The 21657-nt window shown below is 40.2% G+C and overlaps 1 protein-coding gene across 5 annotated transcripts in view; it reads right to left on the bottom strand.

Annotated features, from left to right (window-relative positions):
- Positions 1-11049: 11049 nt before the first annotated feature.
- The window catches only part of LOC124144404 (tyrosine-protein phosphatase non-receptor type 11-like), an 81475-nt gene continuing 70867 nt past the window's right edge, over positions 11050-21657 (bottom strand). For all 5 annotated transcript variants that reach the window (XM_048402784.1, XM_048402781.1, XM_048402782.1 and 2 more), the window contains exons 10-16: positions 21325-21477; positions 20265-20422; positions 19354-19421; positions 18595-18746; positions 17952-18097; positions 16745-17120; positions 11050-16680 (exon numbers count right to left, since the gene is read on the bottom strand). In XM_048402784.1, coding sequence (XP_048258741.1) covers positions 17045-17120; positions 17952-18097; positions 18595-18746; positions 19354-19421; positions 20265-20422; positions 21325-21477 — 753 coding nt within the window. In that variant the 3' untranslated portion in view covers positions 11050-16680; positions 16745-17044. The remainder of the gene's footprint in view (positions 16681-16744; positions 17121-17951; positions 18098-18594; positions 18747-19353; positions 19422-20264; positions 20423-21324; positions 21478-21657) is intronic.

Here is a 21657-nt window from a genome sequence, read left to right as displayed (position 1 = left end):
GGTATATGAAATATTAAGCTTCCTGTTTATTTAGTGCAGTTAAGGCATTGTTTCCGTACATTTTATTGGACTATTATGTACTTAGTGCAATTTCCAGGTTTGTGTTGTAATTTACCTTACTGTTAAATGTTCATGCCTTTGTAAAGTAAACAAGCCCAACCTAGTATTACTGCTGTATTATGAAGTTAATGTGTAAATTTAGGAAATTCAAAAGCCATATACTCAATGAAATCCTTTCTATTTGTTACAGTCAATCTAATGTTTGTACATGAGAGTTTAAACACAAGAATAAGAAAAGAATAAAGACTCAAGATTGTTTGGAACTTCATGTTGTAATCAACAGTCTGGTCCAGACTCTATTATTTACAGACCGCCGTCATATAGCTGGAATATTGCTTAATGCGGCGTTAAACAAAAAAACCCCACAAATATATCTCTATAAACAGAACTTTTGAGCCGGCACTTTGAATTCCTGTGATACCACTGACAATGAAATTCAAAATAGTGAATGAAGCAGTCGTAATATATCTTTGTATAGTTTGTGTGTCATAAGTTTATCAAAGAATACCATCATTCATGTTTTATTTCTGATATATGCATTATTGTCTATTGTATGTCATCAGTTTACAACAAAATGTAAATGTGTGAAATTCACACATACTATTGGGTTTCCATGGCAACACACAAGTTGAAATTAGGTTTTGTTAACAGAGCCAATTCCATTCACCTTTTGTTATTTCTGCATAAAACTTCATATCTTTCACAATTTTTTCAATTTCTAATTTAAAAAAAATATAATTTACTTAAATTCACAGGAATAGAATTATACACAGCGTCATTATTAAGTGATCATGCAGATGTCAAGGTAAAAGTATTAAAAAACATCAATTTTAACTGCCAAGAGTGCAGTTCTGTTGCATCTGAATCATTTTATTCCCACAGTAACTGTTACTTGCCATGTATTGCCTGTACATGACTGAACCACCTGTTGCTTTTAGGCATGTGTTTTGGGTAGCTATTTCCAACACCTTTAATAGTGCACATTTCATTGTCTTTAATAGTCGTCCATTTGTCCAGATTCCTAAAAATCGTGTGCAGAGTTGTGTCCCTTGGGCACACCAGAAACCAATGGTTCGAATCCCGGTTCGCCCCAATTATGTTTCTAGGTTTGTCAGCACCATACCCGTGTTCGTGGGTTTCACCGAAGTGGTTAACGCCTGAGACCTGCATCACTTTGGGCTTTCCTCCCACATTAAGCTGACACGCAGTGATATAACTGGAATACTGTTAAAAGCGGTGTTAAACCCAACTCACTCACTCACTCAGTTTTCTAAAAACATAATTCTTCATCAGTTAATCACATTGTCAACATACCCTGACCTTGTTGGCACATGTTCCTGTTTGACACCCTACATACCAAGGAGACCCTTCAATTATGGACCCGTGGAGATCCGGGGTAGAACAGGTGCTTGCCGTAACAGGTGACTATGCTTGTTGTAAGAGGCGAGTATGCTTGTTTGTTAAAAGAGGCAACTAACGGGATTGGGTGGTCAGGCTCGCTGACTTGGTTGATGCATGTCATCTTGTCCCAATTGTGTAGATCGATGCTCATGATATCAGTCACTGGATTGTCTGGTCCAGACTCGATTATTTATAGACCGCTGTCCTATAGCTGGAATATTGCTGAGAGCGGTGTTAAAAAAACAAACAAACAACAATAATGCCTGTGTTCTTTTGGAATCCCAGGGTGTAGTGTTGTCAACTGTTGACTGTCTGCGGCCATCATAATGATACTTGTACATCAGCTTAAAGGACTAATCACAGATTGGGATATGACATACATGTATAATACTTTTATGTAGAAAAGTTTGTGATTTTATAAACCTAAACCTAAACCTAAACCTAAACCTAAACCTACTGGTATTTAGACTATGTTTAGGAACTGACCATGATTATATTGAAAAAAGAAATGCCCCAGAAATTCTTGGAAATATTACTTATGCTTGAAACTGTTAAAAAAAGAAAATGGCTGTCACCGATAAAACTTTTTTGCAAGGTGTTTTTCTTAAATAGAAAAAAGTCTCATAGTTTTTATTAAAAAAATAGATGCTTTTGCAGCGGTAGCTGAAATAATAGTTCATCTATAGACAAAGAAGTTTCCAAAAGGGAAACAAGCCGTTTAAAAGGTTCTCTTTCACGCAAGAAAACTAATTGGTATGGCATTAGTTACAAATCTGAATTTAACAAAAATGAAGTCAATTTGTAGTAAAAATGGTGCAACTATCTTGGTGAAAAATTTATCTTTTAGTTTTCAAACTTGATGACTGTGTTTTTGCAAGTGGGCAGTGCCTAAAAATCAAAATTCCTCAGTGAACTAGGAAGTATCGGATACATTGACACGCAGAGATATGAAGTTCTGCCATCATTGTTGAGTCACTAAGGACGTTCCTCGACTAGTATGTGTCAATGATTATTGGACACTGCAAAGTTGACCCTTGAAGATCCGGGGAGAATAGGTCTTCAGCAACCCATGCTTATCGTAAAAGGCGACTATGCTTGTCGGAAAAGGCGACTAACGGGATCGGGTGGTCAGGCTCGCTGACTTGGTTGATGCATGTCATCGATCCCAATCGATCCCAACAAACCAACAAAAAGGACTGAAATTTTACATGAAAGCCTAGATTTTGTGTATACTACAGATTATTTTTCAGAAAACACAAGTGATAAATAATTGCCTGCTAACTTATCAAAGAGTTTAGTTTCAACGTTTGTTCACTACCCACTAAAAACAAGCTAAACTTTTTGATAAGCATTCCCCCTTTGTCAGTTTTCGAAGTGCCCTGGGTGCTTATGATGGCAAATATGGTACACTTATACATTTGGAAATATGATAAGAAGCAGTCTTTTTTTGTCTCTTTTTATCTGAACTTCCTGGTCTCATATCTATATTATATATATATATATATATATATATATATATATATAACAGAGTGGCAGATCCAGGTTTGGGAGTGACCACCACTTTTCTGAAACATCTGATAACATTGACTACCATGATGACATGTTGATTTAGTTGTTGAGTTGAGGGGAATGTCCGAGTCACTCTCCATTCCTTACAAATAATGGAGCAGAGGCCCCGCAGAGGCCCCGCAGAGGCTACAGCTACTAGTATCTACTCTTACACTTTGACAAAACATTCTAAAGAGCCATTAACATGCAAGGTAACGATCAGCTTGTGACGGAGCACGAGAAACAGCGGCAGAGAACACATAGAGAGTCTCACCCGAGTGTCTTTTGATATCAAATATATCAACACGAGTTGATAAAAGTGGAAAAATTCCGAGGCTTGCCAAGGATTTTTGCCACTTTTATCAACGAGTGTTGATATATTTGATGTCAAAAGACACGAAGGTGAGATTTTATTTATCATCCAACATCATTTTTCCAACTTTTTCAATTTGTAGACAGTAATTAGCAGTGTCTTAAGTGTAAAAAGTACTGCTAACAGCTTCAGTAGCGGAGCCATTAGTGATGTCATTTGATTGTGACGTCATGGTAACCAGTGATGTCACAATGGTCTGCAAAGCATTGTGATGTAATTTCATGGCAGTAGATACAGCGATATCTACAGAGTAGATATGGCTTGATCTCATCCAAGCGATATCTCCTGTGGGAGCCAGTTTTGGATGATAAAATCAATTATTACTTGCCCGTGAAGAGATCACCCGTTTAATAAACATACAGCTTTATTACACATTGTGTAATACCACAACGCGTGCTTATGTACCCTCGGAACACGTTTCTCGAACAAATATTGAAAGCTCTCAACATCCCTTGGCTTATTCAACGACATTGTGTGTAGAGATGATAGATCACTGGGAGGAGCTTATGCACACTCGATGACCCCAGCAACCTTGTTGCTAGGCTGACGTCACATGGCATTGTTTCGCCGATGGATCTTGCAACAAAATTCAACAAATTACGTCATCGGGTATTGTGACGTGATTGTAAACTTTGAGGTGGAAGGCCCCGTTCCACAAGGCGATCTTACTCTAGCGCAACGACAGTCGTTAGTCTAAGTTAAATTATGTGAGTTGTGATAGCCTTAGCACTACGGTAATTTTGTGGGACGAACGCCTGAATTCTAAAGGTGGACCATTGTATGATATTAAATTCATGTTTCAACTTTTGACGTGTTTGAAGTATTATTCTGTTAAACTCAATTGGATTATGCCATGGATCGTGTAGGTGTCAGCCTATTCACACTCAACAGTATAATTCTAAAAACATTATAAATGACAAGTAATGAATAAAATACTAAACTCGCTCTCGTGTAAAACCAATTTTATGAAACTCGTGAATAGTTGTGGTATCTGACTCGCTTTCGCTCGTCAGATACCAGAACTATTCACTCGTTTCATAAAATTGGTATTACACGGGAGCTCGTTTAGTATTCTATATCTCTCCATTCCCGAAAAATAATGGAGGGCTCAAACAATAGAATGACGGCACAGACGTGTTTAATGCAAAATTAATAATGGTTTACATATTGTGTTTGTGATTTTGGGGACAGGCGTTTGTTGGATGAGGTGGGTGGGGAGAGGGGTGGTGACATATATCATCTCTTTGCAAGACGCCTAGAGGACGTGTAAGTTGATGACCGATGTTCCTCCTCAAATATCAAGTGTATCACATCTCCATTCTATACTGATACAAAATAGTAAGGGATCATTAATATTTTTTATGCTTATCAGCATATCCCCCAAAATATTCATGACTGACGACTTTATTTTTGTTCAGTATATAATGTTAAATACCTGGAATCATGCCATCACTGCTTCATCTTGGTGACACCAACATCCCCATCGCCATCTAAAACTGACCACACAATTCCTCTCACTCAGCTGGGGGCATGGGTGGCCCAGTCGTTAAAGGCGGTGCGATTCGCTGTGCAGAGTTGTGTCCCTTGGGCACGCCAGATATCTGATTGTGGGTTCGAATCACTGTTCTCCCTAATTATGTTTCAAGGTTTGTCAGCATCATACCGATGCTCATGGGTTTCATCGAAGTGGTAAACGTCTGAGACCTGCATCACTTCGGGCTTTCCTCCCACATTAAGCTGACATGCCACGATATAACTGGAATACTGTTAAAAGTGGCGTTAAACCCAACTCACTCACTCACTCACTCAGATAATTGGATTCAATGGCTATTTAATGTTCCGCCATAGGATTCAGGCTCAGAACTAAGCTATTGTGTCGAATGGTATTTATCATAATACATGTGGAATTGAGATGGAATATACGCTGAATAATCACTGATGCTTCATGATGTGATTTGGTTCAATGCAACATTTAACAGCATTTCTATTACAACACATTGTGACATCGAAGAAAACTAAGTGATGCAGGTCATCAGATTGCTGATGAATCAAGGCAAGGCGAGGTGAAATTGGGTTTGATGTCGCGTCAAATATTATTGCACTTATATAGCGACGTGCATGCAGAGTAGGCAGTGTAATTGTTAGTTCAGCACCGTGACAATCGGTGACTTTCACTAACACAACGTGTGCAATGACTTGTATTATTTATGGAATACACAACAGTGAGTGAGTGAGTTGGGTTTAACGCCGCTTTTAACAGTATTCCAGTCATATCGCGGCGTGTCAGCTTAATGTGGGAGGAAAGCCTGAAGTGATGCAGGTCTCAGACGTTTACCACTTCGTTGAACCCACGAGCACGGGTCTGGTGCTGACAAACCTAGAAACATAATCAGGACGAACCGGGATTCGAACCCACAATCATAGGTTTCTGGCGTGCCCAAGGGATGCAACTCTGCAAAGCGAATTGCGGCGCCTTAGACGACTCGGCCACCTCGGAATACACAAGTGTGAGTTGTTTATCATACAATAAAACACTGCAGAGAGAATAAACCAAGAGGGGCACAGCCAGTGTGTGTGCGTGGCTGCTTGTTCTCGTCTAGATTAATTTCGATTTTATAGTGCTAGCCCACTGAGATACCATGCTGCAGTTTAACATAAATACCCCACTCAGACACAGCATACTGACTCCGAGCTGACCAGTCCTTGTTTTAGCCCCTTCATGTCGAGAGCCAGGCAGGGTAACAACAAGTACCATCTTTTAACGTCATGGTGTGACCCTGCCGGGAATCAAACCCCCGACCTTCCACTCTCCGGGCGGACACTCTACCACCTGACCATGGAGGCTGTCCAGATAAATCAAGGGTCATAATCTGGGATTCAAACACGACTTGCGGATCCTGCCAGGTAAGGGGAAACAACTCATACTGAACCTTCATTGAACAGGATTTCAGTCATATCTTCTGTTTGGGGAGCAAAGAAGTCTGCAATTTTTACTGCTTTGGTTAAACCTTAAGTAAAAGTGTCATGCTGAGAGATTTGGTTGGTTGGTTTGTTGTTTAACGCCGCACTCAGCAATATTCCAGCTATATGACGGCGGTCTGTAAATAATCGAGTCCGGACCTGACAATCCAGTGATTAATATCATGATCATCGATCCATACAATTGGGTTCGATGACATGCATCAACCAAGTGAGCGAGCCTGACCACCCGATCCCCTTTTACGACAAGCATAGTCACCCTTTACAGCTAGCATGGGTTGCTGAAGACCTATTCTACCCCGGAATCTTTAGGGTCCATGCTGAGAGACCATATTTATCAGTATGAATCTGGGATTCAAACCCAGGACAAGTGAATCCTGGTACTAACAAGGGACACAACTCTACACAGCAAGTTGCATATCTCCAAACCAATGAGCACTTCGGGCTTCTTTTAGTTGAAAGAAACAACAAACATGTCTTTGACTTCGCAATACATAAAATTTAATTTACATAAATATACATCATACAGTTCACAGTTGTAAACTTTTCCTATACACTTCAACAACAGCGAACAACAGCGGCAAAACAACATCTGCCCACAGACACAAGGCTGAATAAAACAACGTTCACAAGCTGAAGCGGCAGGAGGAGACCGACGAGCCTCCTCAGTTTAGCCTCCTTCAGCCTGTACTTGCTGTGCATGTCGTAATACTTGAACAAGATGATCCAAGCACACACACTGCGGATGGCTGCAAACTTGCGGATGCGGCAGTAAGCAACAGTAACTAAGTTGGCAGGAAGGGCACAAGTGGGATCAATACTTAAATATTTTATAATTAATTTCGGAAACAATCTATATCAGTGCCGTAGCCAGCCGGAAGGGCGGGGGGGGGGGGGGGCAGTTGCCCCTATGGATTTTTTTTTTTATAGAAAACAGTTTTATTTGAATCATGAAAATACATGTTGGGGACAAGTGATACTTGTACAAATATTTGCCCCCCCCACCCCCGTCTTAAAAAGTTAACTACGGCCTTGTACATTTATTAAGCCAAATATTTGTCAAATAATTGTTATTTTTTATGTAAACATATCACCAAATGGTTTTTTTTCAAAACGTCAGCATTGTGAGCATGCTTGAAAAGGAGGGGCGAGGGATACCCCTCTGGATCTAATAATAGGGAACACTAGAAAGACCACTCCACCATCAGACACAGCCTTAAAGGGGGACTTCGCTCAGCCAACTGGCAGTCCCAGCTTAGTGGGTACATGTCTCTCTTCATGTTCCTGGTCTGCTTGTTCAAATTTGATGGTGTATGCAAATTTAGTTTTACATTGATCACATTCATTATTGATGACAAACTCTAGACTTCCCTTCAACAATTACTGTTGTCAGCTAGCCAGTGGCTAGTAATAGTTTCAATGGGCTAGTGGAATGTATGGGCCACTAGTTCAGTATCACAGAAAACTAAGTTCCCCTTCTAAGCTTTGCATCAAGACCTTGACCTTGACATTGATCACTCCATCATCCTTAACCTTCACCTTCAAACAAGATGGCCGTCACTTTTTGTGACACTTCCCTATGTGTTTGTTTCTTTTCTTGACCCTCCCAAGGAAACCATATAAATATTATTGATAGCAGCAATGTTTAAATTACCTATTTTCTACAAAGGTCAACTCATTTCAAAACAAATTTGTTGAATCCAACATCGTCTGGTTAACTTGATTTACTTACTCTCCTAGGCCTTAATCCTTCACCCAACCCCATCCCCATCTCGCGGGAACAATACTGATAAGCACTGTAGCTCACCTGCTTGAAACATCAACCAACAGCATTTCGATAGTTGCTGTTACTGTCAATCATTAGATATTTCTGTCAAATTTCACATCTGGTAATACCAATTTGATTTATTGTCTTAGGCAAGCCTATGCTAAAATTTAAATAAATATAATAAAATAAAAAATACTGTTTTTGACTGAAAATATGCAGGGTTTTTTTTCACCTTAAAGTGTAATGACCCTTTCAGTACTACTTCAGCTGTTTGATGACAGCCTGTAAATAATCAAGTCTGGATCAGACAATCCAGTGATTGATGTTATGAGCAACAATCCACACGTTTGGGATATGATGACACGCAATCAACCAGTCAGTGAGTCTGACCATCTGATCTTCCAAGTTGTCTCTTGATGGTCGCAGAGGCTGCAGAGAATTCCTACCCCGAACCCCCACAACACCATAAAAGAAGGGTGTCTCCAGAAACCAGCTTGTTTGTTCATAACATTAAATACCTCTTTGGTTCTACGTCAACATTGATTGTGTTGCTTCAATAATCCTCAAGCTTGCAATGTGTCCTGAAAATATGTAGACCTTAAAGGTGCTGGTGAGTCCAAGACTATTGCACTTATATAGCGACGTGAGTGTGTGTGTGTGTGTGTGTGTGTTTGTGTGTGTGGCTGCTTGTACTAGTCCGGACTGATGCCGATTTATAGTGCTAGCTCACTGAGATACCATGCCGCAGTTTAACATGAATATCCCACTCAGACACAGTATACTAACTCCGAGCCGACCAGTCCTTGTTTTAGCCCCTTAATGCCAAGCGCCAGACAGGGTAACAAGTACCATCTTTTAACGTCTTTTTGTATGACGCGGTCTGGGATCGAACCCCGGACCTTCCGCTCTCCGGGCGGACGCTCTACCACTAGACCCACGGAGGCTGTCTAGACCTTAAAGCAATCAGGTGAGTGAGTGAGTTGGGTTTAACACCGTTTTTAACAGTATTCCAGTTATATGACGGTGGTGTCAGCTGTGGGAGGAAAGCCAGAAGTGATGCAGCTCTCAGACGTTTACCACTTTGGTGAAACCCATATGGGCATTGTGCTGACAAACCTAGAAACATAATCGGGGCGAACCGGGGTTCGAACCTGCAATCATAGGTTTCTGGCGCGCCCAAGGGACGCAACTCTGAATAGCGAATCGCGACGCTTTAGATGAACAAGGTATTGTGATACGCATCGGGTCAACATTTGGCGCATCGTCCCAGCCCTAAAATATAGATACAAATATTCAACAATACATATAGAATAAATTGAAAATGTTCAAACCAAGGTGAAAAAGATATTGTAGAAGATAAGCTAAACAGCTGTCACGAAGGTCACATGTACCGATGGCGCCTAATCAGGTCTGATCTTCCATTCTACCAAACATGTTAAATGTGGAAGCTTTATAAATACAAAAATGACTGAAGTTCTTCCAAGAATAAATTAGGTTGAGTACATTACTATTTGTGATTTCAAATATACAAAATAATCAAAATAACATTATGTAGGTAAACATTTTTTCATCAGCTCCAAAAAACTGCTCGGATGTAGGGATCATCTCAAACATTTATAAAAAAAATAGCGAGTAAGTGAGTTGAGCTTAACACTGCTTTGAACATTATTCAGTTACCGTATTCGACGTAATAAGCGCCCAGGGCGCTCTCAAAATTAGAAAAACGGGGCTCTTATTGGAATATTATTTTGGTGGAAAAAACAGTTGAAAGATAAATTTCGTGGTTTATGCTGGCCTGAACTGTTTACATACGACAGATATATTTTTCCAGAATTTAATTGCCCATAATTAAGGGTGCATATAACACACAGGTGTGTATTATACGCGAATAAATAAGTCTTGTGTACATGGATCAATCGGAAGGGTGCTAATTGGGATTGTTCACTTGTGAGCGCTTGTTAGAGCGGGGCGTTTATTACGTCGAATACGGTATATCATTGTGTGTCGGCTTGATGTGGGAGGAAAGCCCGAAGTGACGCAGGTGTTGGACAATTCCCTCTTCGATGGAACACACAAGCACGGTAGGTGCTGAGAAACCCAGAAACATAATCAGTGCTAATAATAAAACATTCTAGCAGGTGTTCTAAGGGTGCACTTAGCTTGGATAACTGGATCCTGGCAAGTCTGATTTAAGGTAGACACGACTTTGTGTGATAACATACCTCATATGTTTAGCAGCCTGGCATTATTCTTATAAATAATGAGATAATGTAAAATGTCACAAATGACACTTATTACTATGTCAAGACTGGAAATGGACTTCCCAGTCCCAACTCCGTCTTTATTTTGTTCCAATTTTCCAATGGTTCCTATTTACAAAATTTACAAATTTCAAATCCAGTAATACCAGATTAATTTATTGTCTTATAGGCAAACCTATGCTAAAATATAAATAAATATAATAAAATAAAAAATACTGTTTTTGACTGAAAATATTCTGGGGTTTTTTTCCACTTTAATGTTGAATGACCCTTTCAGTACTACAGCTATTTGATGACAGCCTGTAAATAATCGAGTCTGGACCAGACAATCCAGTGATTGATAGTATGAGCAGTAGAGGTCTCCCACTAATCTTTCTAGTCACAGGACAAGCCATCTGGGTGGTGACATTGCAACACGTTCCCATCGCTTGACTCCCATTTTCTGTAACCAGTTGTTACTCGGGGGATGTAGACGTTGTATACTTATCAAGATGTCACATGACATATGAACTGTGGTTACATACACATGTATAAATATGTCGACTATGAGTTTGTCCTTTAGCGCGACCTTTGCCACGCGATCACCGAACGGAGCAGAAAATTCCGTATTGTAACATTTCTTTTGATCTCCCAGCATATTAAAGAAATAATGACAGAACCACTTTTGAGATGATCCCTGTTGTGTGACAATGCCGTGACACCATGGTACAAGATAGATCATGAAACTCAGGACTTCGATATATACAGTACATACCGTATTTCCTCTTTTAGACGCCCAGGCTTCTATTTATTTCGGACAAGCCTTTGACCCGGCTTCTATTAATACCCCCATTTCACTATGACCACGAATGTCCCGAACCGTCACGAAATGGAAATATTTTGTTTTCATAGATATCCGTCTATTAGAGGCCCGGCTTCTATTTTTTGCACTGAACAATTGACCCGGCTTCTATTAGAGGCCCAGCGTCTAATAGAGGAAATACAGTACACAATCATCCATGTGTGTGGAACACCACGACTTTACCAAACATTTAAACTCTTCATATAAACACATCGACTTTCTTGCTTTGAAGGACCTTTTTCTCCTTCAGAACCAAACCTAAGTACTAAGGGTCAGGTTCTTAGAACCGACCAAAATACTCGGTCGATAAATGTGCCTTAGATCTATCATCACACCATTCTTAGCTTGGGCCAGACCAATTGTAATTTCTGTATTTAACAGGTGAGCTTACTCTAAATTTTTAAAAAAGAAGATATTTTTTTTTTACTTTGCTCCTGTGTCTAAGCAAATTGACCAAGATCTGCAAAATATGAAATTAAATTGATCTGACCTTACAAAAAGTTGAAACACGAACAATATTCATCATGGGGTTTTTAAGGATGTCTGCAGGTATTATTTTGTAATCACTGCACAACGTGTCGTGTACGGTAGTGTTTCTTACAACATAATGTAAATCAATTTATCACCGATATGAAGCAGTGAAGTTGAGAACGGCGTATGACGGCGTGTCAGCTTAATGTGGGAGGAAAGCCCGAAGTGATGCAGGTCTCAGACGTTTACCACCTTGGTGAAACCCACGAGCACGGGTATGGTGCTGACAAACCTAGAAACATAATCAGGGAACCAGAATTTGAACCCACAATCATAGGTTTCTGGCGTGCTCTGCATAGCGAATTGTGGTGCCTTAGACAACCGAGCCATCCGTACGACCTAAGAACATTACGGTAGTCATTAAGTCAAAGCACTGTTGTTCATGTTGGTGTATTTTAGAGGAATATGTATATGTGGCATTTTATTAATTTGCAAAACAAATACACATCAATATAATGATACAGATAAATGTTTTACAGATAAATGTATCCATATTTGATTAAAATATTTCAAAAAGTTAAATACTTTTAATAGTACCGTACTCTTTTTAAAACTAATAATGGTCAACAATTTTCCTACAGTTAAGTGAGTGAGTGAGTATGGTTTTACGCCGCTTTTAGCAATATTCCAGCAATATCACGGCGGGGGACACCAGAAATGGGCTTCACACATTGTACCCATGTCGGGAATCGAACCCGGGTCTTCGGCGTGACGAGCGAACGCTTTAACCACTAGGCTACCCGACCGCCCCTCCTGCAGTTAAGTGAGGATTTGACACGGTTGTTTGTGCACCTAGCGTATTAAAAGGGACACTAACCTCATCCTTTTTCATTTGAACAGTTAGAAATATAAAAGAAGAGATATTAGAGTGAGTGAGTGAGTCAGTATGGTTTTACGTCGCTTTAGGCAATATTCCAGCAATATCACGGCGGGGAGATTTTAGAAACATACATCTCAGAAATTAAATACTCTAAAAACCAGCAGACATCCTTAACTATAAAGACTACAAATAAGGAAATTAACTAGAATAAATACTAAAGCTGAACTTAATACCAAAGTCTTGGAAGGAAAATGTAACAAAAAACAAGAGAAAATATACAGAATAAGGCTTAAAAAAATAAAAGAATGGGTTCTCAGGCAATGACTTTTAAAAATATAGTGCGGGTGGGCGGTTATTTGTGTTTTTGCTTGTTCAAACTAGTATGTTACCAAACCAATTGTGTTCCATCAACCTGGGAAAGGGCCTCCCTACACAAACAAGCATACAAACTCCAATTGCCGCCATGACCATAACACGAGACGTGCAGTAAAGCAGTGCACACGTCAAGGGAAGTAACTGTGTGCCGTATTGGATCGCATTGCTTTTTAAGTATAAGGTTTTTTATATTTTTTTGAAAATGGAAATAAAAACAAAACATATTGCCGACTTTGTGATGAAGCGGGCGGTGCCTGAGAACCAAGACTATTATTTTTTTAAGCCTTACCAAGCAAACAGGCGATAAGATATGGCCACAACATACCCCGGGGTACACCACGAACACGACACAACATACCCCGGGGTACACCATGAACACGACACAACATACCCCGGGGTACACCACGAACACGACACAACATACCCGGGGTACACCACGAACACGACACAACATAACCCGGGGTACACCATGAACACGACACAACATACCCCGGGGTACACCACGAACACGACACAACATACCCCGGGGTACACCACGAACACGACACAACATACCCCGGGGTACACCATGAACACGACACAACATACCCCGGGGTACACCATGAACACGACACAACATACCCCGGGGTACACCACGAACACGACACAACATACCCCGGGGTACACCACGAACACGACACAACATACCACGGGGTACACCACAAACACGACACAACATGAAACCGGAAAACACAAAAAACAATCTTGACATTGGGCTTACTCATACATATTGTATCTTGGTTAAAAATAACATGACTTCTTACTAGTTAGTTTTTTAAATATCATCGGCATGTTGTGTTGTGTCAAGATTTTACTGAAAGAATTCTAAATACACTACATTCTGACCCAATTTCAATCTCATAAAAATCAGATCTTAGTTCTCGCTACCCTTACACTAGACCTGAGGATATCCCATAACAGGTCATGTCAGTTCGACCTTTCGCAAATTTTGACGACCAATGAAATGACTAAAAAGAAGCCGACATAACCCAAAGAAAAAGAAGCTTTCACGAGTTTTACGGCACTTGTTTCAAACTGGTGGCTTCCAGTACAGACTACGCTTTGAAAATTCTGGCATGACTAATAGAAGGCTGAGATTGTATGGCAGTATTTTCGACAGGCTTTGGAATGAAACAATCATAGGTTTCTGGCGTACCTAAGGGACGCAACTCTGCACAGTGAATCACGGCGCCTTAGACGACTGGGCCAGCCGTGCCCCCTGGCCTGATATAGGCGACACTCACACACACTGTCATCATTATTGAGTAACACTGATATTCAAAAAATGCATTTGCAGATCTGTATCTAGATCACTGAATTAAATAAAAACCTCTTGACCAGTAATTGCCAACATATTTTGAATAATTCTCGATTACAAATTTGAAACCTGAACAAAAGAACATTCTGGAATGGCTAATAGATGGTCTAGATTGTATGGATTCAGTCATGAAACCCGTAACTATCGTTCGGAATACCCCGTGTTAAAGTTTTCAAGGTTGCATTATTAGAATTCACATCCCGAAGTCACTTTCATGATCTGGTAAGCGACACTCTGATTGGTCGGATGAAAGGTCATTCTGACGTGACCCCTAATGTGATGTCCGCAGATCTTTGTTTGGCGGTAGCGAGAACTAAGATCTGATTTGAATGAGATTGGTTTTAATCGTAGAATATTTGTTTGTTTTAATCTTTGGCTAACCTTCTTTATAATCACCAGTGACTATAGGGATGGTGTAAATCCTGCTGGGGTCAATGCAGGTAGCCAAGGTACTGTAAGTCCCCATGGTCCCTAGGATGGTGGCCTACCTTTCGTTGCCAGTGATATATAGCCCACTGTTATATTGTATTGTTATGAGTAGTCCAATTTTATGGTCATTTACTAGTTTTAAACCTATATCTGTAATAATCTAGGTCTTTTACTGTCCTTTGTCGACAGGTTTGTATTCTAAATTTCTGTATTGTATAATTTGATGTATCACTATATGGCTGAAATATTGCCGATGTGACTTTAAATATAAAAGCACTCACTCACTCACTCACTGAAGCATAATGACTTCCCTTCCCTGCTGTAAATACCTTCATAACAGTCTTCTCATTTGATTAAATACATCATCGGACCATTTTGAATGTTCATCTGTTGTGTTAAATGAGCCATTTTGATTGGTTGATTTTTTAGCGAGATCCTGTGCAACTGATGATTGTTCAGTCAGTGAGTGAGTGAGTGAGTTTGTTTTTACACTGCTTTGAGCAATATTCCAGCAATATCACGGTGGGGGACACCAGAAATGGGCTTCACACATTGTACCCATGTCGGGAATTGAACCCGGGTCTTCAGCGTGACGAGCAAATGCTTTAACCACTAGGCCACTCGACCTCCCCCTTATCAATGAGACAGTTACTATGGTTACAATTGTCACCTTTTTCTTAGAATTGAAGGAAAGCTTTGAGGTTAGGGGATGACCAGATTTTCTGAGGTTATGCGATGACCAGATTTTCAGGGTGTTTTGGAATATATCCTATACAGTAATTGTACTTGAGACTGACACTTTTAGATGGATGTTTCAACTATCCCAGCTCAAATTACTCACTAAAACCCTCCAATCTGAAACAACTCATGTCTATAGACATTGAACATACAAAAGTTGTACATACAAAAAAATTACATATGTTTCTGTGACAACTAAACTGTCTAGTTTGTAGAATGCTGAGCAAAAATCAAGCAAAGGTGAGATTTTCTACAGAATAAAACTGAATAAATGGAGTTTTTTCGATTTTGGGAGAGAAATGAAATAATATTTAGCAAGAACACACTTTCCATACACCACGAATAACCAGAAATGTTAGATTCCAATTTAGCCAAATTTTTTAACCAATCGTATTGTTTGTACAATGCCCACATAATCTTTCATTATTATCTTTCATTATTATTATTATTATTATTATTATTATTATTGTATCAATAAAAGTTCATGAATGACAACACAACAGCACTTTTTGGAGACAAAAAACACTGACCTTCTAAAACATGTTGGCATCACAGAATTATTAGTTTATTGTTTTTTTTAGGCTTAAAAACAACACTTGATTCTCAGGCATGGCCAATAATAGTGAAACATCCTTTGCTTTGCAACGTCTACAATTGATTAAACAGTCACGAAAAATTGACCATATTATTAACTAAACATAATGCTATATCATGGTGGATTTCTGACTAAAAAAATCCAATGACAACTCGCGCTTCACTGGAAAAACAATTTCGACAAGTTATCATTGCACGGTGACTAAATCATACCATTAGACAATATAGACACTTGGTACCGATTTCTGACCGTCTCATTTTGAATGTCAATGCCTGAGAACCAACTATTTCATTTTTTCAGCCTTCCACAAACATCATATATGTTGGTATCACAGGTATATCTGAACTTTGTAGTGTCATCAGGTGAGTGCACTTCCTGTGTTCAACACTGGCAAAAACATCTCTGAATATTTACAATTTCGCAGAAAGCGATGGTGACAAACTATGTACAGTTTCATATTCATAACCTTATCAGTTTCATACGGAAACACCAAGGGAAAACAATAACAAATAAAACAAAGATGAATTAATGACCAGACGTCAACAATGACCTTGACCACCAATAGCCTTGTCCACCAATGACCTTGACCACCAATGGCCTTGACCTTCGGTGACCCTGATCAACAATGACTTTGACCACCAATGACCTTGACCACCAATGGCCTTGACCTTCAGTGACCCTGATCACCAATGGCCTTGACCACAATGGCCTTGACCTTTCATCTCATGCTCCAGGCATGAGCCATGAAAGACAGAAATATGTGATGCCATATTATTAGCACTTCATCAACAATACTATTATTGAATAGTTTCCTATTGGACACAATCACTGTTGAGTCTTCAGGACTTGAAAACGAGTCTCAGTTTTGAAGGTAACGCAAGATGAAAGCAACGTGCATGGTTACCATGGAAATCGCAAAAGGTGAGCGCAGCAACATGAGACACAGAGACGAGCTAAGACAGCATATCTCATCTCTTCCCAGACTTGCCAGTGTCAATTGTGCTGATATTTTGGTACACTTTGTTGGCATCGTCTGGTGGAGCCCTGAAACACAATTTACAGGATTTACGGAATTACCGGTACACTGCAATAAGCTTTTCAAACAATACATATTATCATATTTTTTCTGTGTTCCGGTATATTGAGTAAAGGAATATACTCACCACTAAAAGAAACGTGACCCATAGAAACATACAGTTGGTTGGTTGGTTTGTTGTTTAACGCCACACTCAGCAATATTCCAGCTATATGACGGCGGTCTGTAAATAATCGAGTCTGGACCAGACAATCCAGTGATTGATATCATGAGCATCTATCCACGCAATTGGGATCGATGACATGTATCAACCAAGTCAGCGAGCCTGACCACCCGATCCCGTTAGACGCCTTTTCCGACAAGCATAGTCGGCTTTTACGGCAAGCATGGGTTGCTGAAGACCTATTCTACCCCGGATCTTCACGGGTCAGAAACATACAGAGATGTATGTTCTTTAAGAAGAGATGTTTCCAATGAGTACCACTTCATGACAAAACTAACACTCAATCAAGTATTACCACAGTGTCTTTATTCTTACCACGATATGCCGCACGTGATTTCCAAACTTTACACGCTAATCCTGCACGAGACAAATGGTGCATCTCGAGTCATGGATCTATGACGTCATGTGATGCGTTCATGAGCTGAGCTTCGGTTCACACAACATACCAGTATGTTCGTTTGTGCATCGAACCAATCTAATATCGCTCGAATATGAGTAATTCTTCATATCTTAACCAACATGGGTGGTATTTGCGTTTCTTTTGTCAGTGAGTATATATACCATATTATGTTATTTTTTGTATTGTTTAACATTGTAGCAAGGGAACATCACTCACCTGGGAACTTTTTTATCTTGAAGTCGTGTATTGGCAATTTGAGGCGGAAGGGAGTTAGCGGGGATGGAGTTACGTGCACGCGCCATGTTCTCAGATCCCGTGGCGTATTTAATGTTGGTGTAGTCTCTCCCCGCCATCTGGCTTTTCTGAAAACATAACATTCCTGGCTGTAATGTGTGTTCCATGAAAAAATATACCCCCAATGTACATATATTGTTACATTGTAGAGTAGATGTAGATTGTAGAGTTTATGAAGAACGATAAACTTTCAACATTCAATTAAAAACTTATTATCAGAAGTAGTAACATGCATAACATTGGGGGGTGTGGTTCTGTGGGTGGGTTAAAGAATAGTCCTAACTGAAATTCTTCCCTGGAATCATTTTATATGTAGGTATATGATTTGGGTGTCCAGACTAACATAGTATATAGCAGTGACATCATCCTCTTGGCCACAAGTGAGTGAGTTTGGTTTTACGCCGCTTTTAGCAATATTCCAGCAATATCACGGTGGGGTACACCACAACCGGGCTTCACACATTTTACCCATGTCCGGAATCGAACCCGGGCCTTCGGCGTGACAAGCGAACGCTTTAACCACTAGGCTACCCGACCGCCCCCCTGGCCACAACAGTGGGTGTACCTGCTCCGCCTGCCATCGCTGTCTCTCCGTCTCCATGTAATGCCATACAGCCATGTAGACGAACTTGTACTGAGCCTCCGTCTGAACCATGCCTGACCTCTGTGACCTCACCATCTGTATCGTCTTCTGAATGTCAATGTCGCAGTCAAAACCTGGTGGACAAAGAAAACATTTCACTGCCATTTCAACTTTCAACTTCAATTTACAATCAACACTCTTAAGCAGCCTTAGAAATTTGTTCATAAAATTAGTTCAGAGGACTAGTTTGTTTGTTGTTATACGCCGCACTCAGCAATATTCCAGCTATATGACGGCGGTCTGTAAATAATTGAGTCTGGACCAGACAATCCAGTGATTGACATCATGAGCATCGATCCACGCAATTGGGATTGATGACATGCATCAACCAAGTCAGCGAGCCTGACCACCGATTCAGTTAGTCGCCTCTTACGACAAGCATAGTCGCCTTTTACGGCAAGCATGGGTTGCTGAAGACCTATTCTACCCCGGATCTTCACACAGGTATGGAATGAACACAAAAGAAGATTAGATAAAACATTGTTTCTAAAAGTGAGTGAGTGAGTGAGTAGGGTTTTATACCACTTTCAGAAATATTCCAGCAATTTTACAGTGGGGGAAAACCAGAAATGGGCTTCACACATTGTCCCCATGTGGGGAATCGAACCCGGGTCTTCCGTGTGACAAGCAAACGTTTTAACCACTAGGCTACCCCACCGCACTGTTTCTAAAAGATCTCACCATGCATCTTGATCTGGTTGAGTATGATGTCTATCACTATGAACGTGCCAGTCCTCCCGATGCCGGCACTGAAACAGATCACACCCATTGTCACGGTCCTCTTCTCACACTCATGGTCATATGATTGGATGAAGACATACGACACACTGGACTCCCGAGTCAGGGGTCCGTTCCACAAAGCGATCGTAGCGCCAAGTTATCGTAACTCACATGCTTTTACATAGACTTACGACTGTCGTTGCGCGACGACAACCTTGTGGAACGGAGCCTAAGTATTTATCTGGGATAGTAAACGAAGTGACGATGCAGTCTAATGGGAAAAATCATTGTTTTGTTTTAAATCAGATTTCTTAAAGGTTTCTATTTTCCTAGGTATTTCAACATTGGACTTTACATTGCTTTCAATGAAATAATGTCGAACTAAGAATAAGGGTACTGTCGCCTCAAATTTGAGCAATTCATCGAGTAGATGGCAGCAAACTTGTGGCACATTGCCTGAGAAATATAAACGTTTATGATCTTATTAGAGTGAGTGAGTGAGTGAGTGAGTGAGTGAGTGAGTGAGTGAGTATGGTTTTACGCCGCTTTTAGCTATATTCCAGCAATATCAGGGTGGAAATGGGCTTCACACATTGTACCCATGTCGGGAATCGAACCCGGCTCTTCGGCGTGACGAGCGAACGCTTTAACCACTGGGCTACCCGACCGCGCCGATCTTATTAGAGCACTCATTGGTTTCTCTGTCACTGGTACCATTCAGAGGCTTGACGGAGTGGTTGAAAATAGTGACTACACTGCAAAGTGTCCGTATATATTCACAGGTAATGGATGTATGTAGTGTCCTTTCCAGGCGCTCATCCCAAAGGGAGATAACTCTGTGATTGAGCGTTCGCTTGCAGCCCACAACTCACCTGCAGTGGACGATGATGGGCCCAGCTTTGTCGTCAATCATGTCTTGTCTGGCGTTTACAACATGGAGGAAGTTGAGAACGCTGCCGGGGTCGCCGGGAACGCCGTAGTCTGGCCAGGTCTGGAAGTGATACTGGTAGATCTGACGGGGCTCCGATTCCTGGTACAGAACAACATAAGAGTTACTTAAAGTGTTGTAATGCTTTACACCGCATACATCACTCACTGAATTAAATGAATAATATGTTAAAATAAAAGGGGTTGGGGTGGTGTGTATATATGGATACATATATCACTGCCAAACAGGCAGTTTGCTTATTTGTTAAATTACTAGCCAGAATACAATATTCATTGATACCTGAATTATGATGATGATTATGATAATAATAATAATAATAATAATAATAATAATAATAATATACATTATATACTGCAGGTATCCAGGTACTAGTATCTGTTCAAATGCGGATTTATTACTTCCCTGACCAGATCTATCAATCATTGGAGGGATACAGACAAGTACCGGATTCTAGAGCCACAGTGTGACAGACAATGCCGAGCGAATGATGCCTCCAGTACGGTTGTGACTGCCAGTATCGTGTCTCACGATCTCGAGACAGTGTACAGATTTTTTCAGTGATTAATTAATAAACTTGTTATTGAACTTTACCTTCTTGTTCTGTGATCTTTCTGCAATTCGCTAGTTTCGACATTCATAATTTTGTAGATCCTTGTTCGCTAAACCTCTTCTCAGATCTCTTATTTTGTGACAGTATCCATTTATTTTAATAGTTTATCCACTTGTAATTATCGACCAGTCTTTGGACTTTCTGTTGCAATATGATACTCACTAAACTTCAACCTTTGACCATAACCTTAACCTCTGACTATTACCTTGACCTTTCACATTAACCTTGGCCTACTTCCTGAACCTGTGACTATATCCTCACCCTTTGACAATAACCTTGATGTCTGAGTCATAACCTTCACCTTTTGACAATAACCTTGACGTCTGAGTCATAACCTTCACCTTTTGACATTAACCTTGACATTTGTACTGACCTGTCCCTCCACGACCATCCTGACCTCCAATTCTCTTGTGATGTAATCGGTCTCAGTGACCTCGCTTATTACTTTCACCTTGACACAGCCGTTTGGCGTGGGTTTCACAAGCTCTTTTTCAGAGTTATCGGACCAGTATCGCACAGCCTTGTTCTGAAATAAACACATGACAGTATCAATAAATATGAATTTTGCATATATACTACTCACAAGAAGTTAGGGACCACCTAATTGTTTTCATATTACTGTAGCTAATCTTTCATGCCTGTAATATGAAAGAATCAGGTCCCTTACTTCTTTTGAGTAGCATATCATAAACATATGCTGTAACAC

This window comes from Haliotis rufescens, unplaced genomic scaffold, assembly GCF_023055435.1.
Source record: "Haliotis rufescens isolate VD_foot unplaced genomic scaffold, xgHalRufe1.0.p SCAF_29, whole genome shotgun sequence".
Taxonomy (NCBI): Eukaryota; Metazoa; Mollusca; class Gastropoda; order Lepetellida; family Haliotidae; genus Haliotis; species Haliotis rufescens.
The sequence above is the reverse complement of the archived record's forward strand: the minus strand, read 5'-3'. Positions and strand labels throughout refer to the sequence as shown.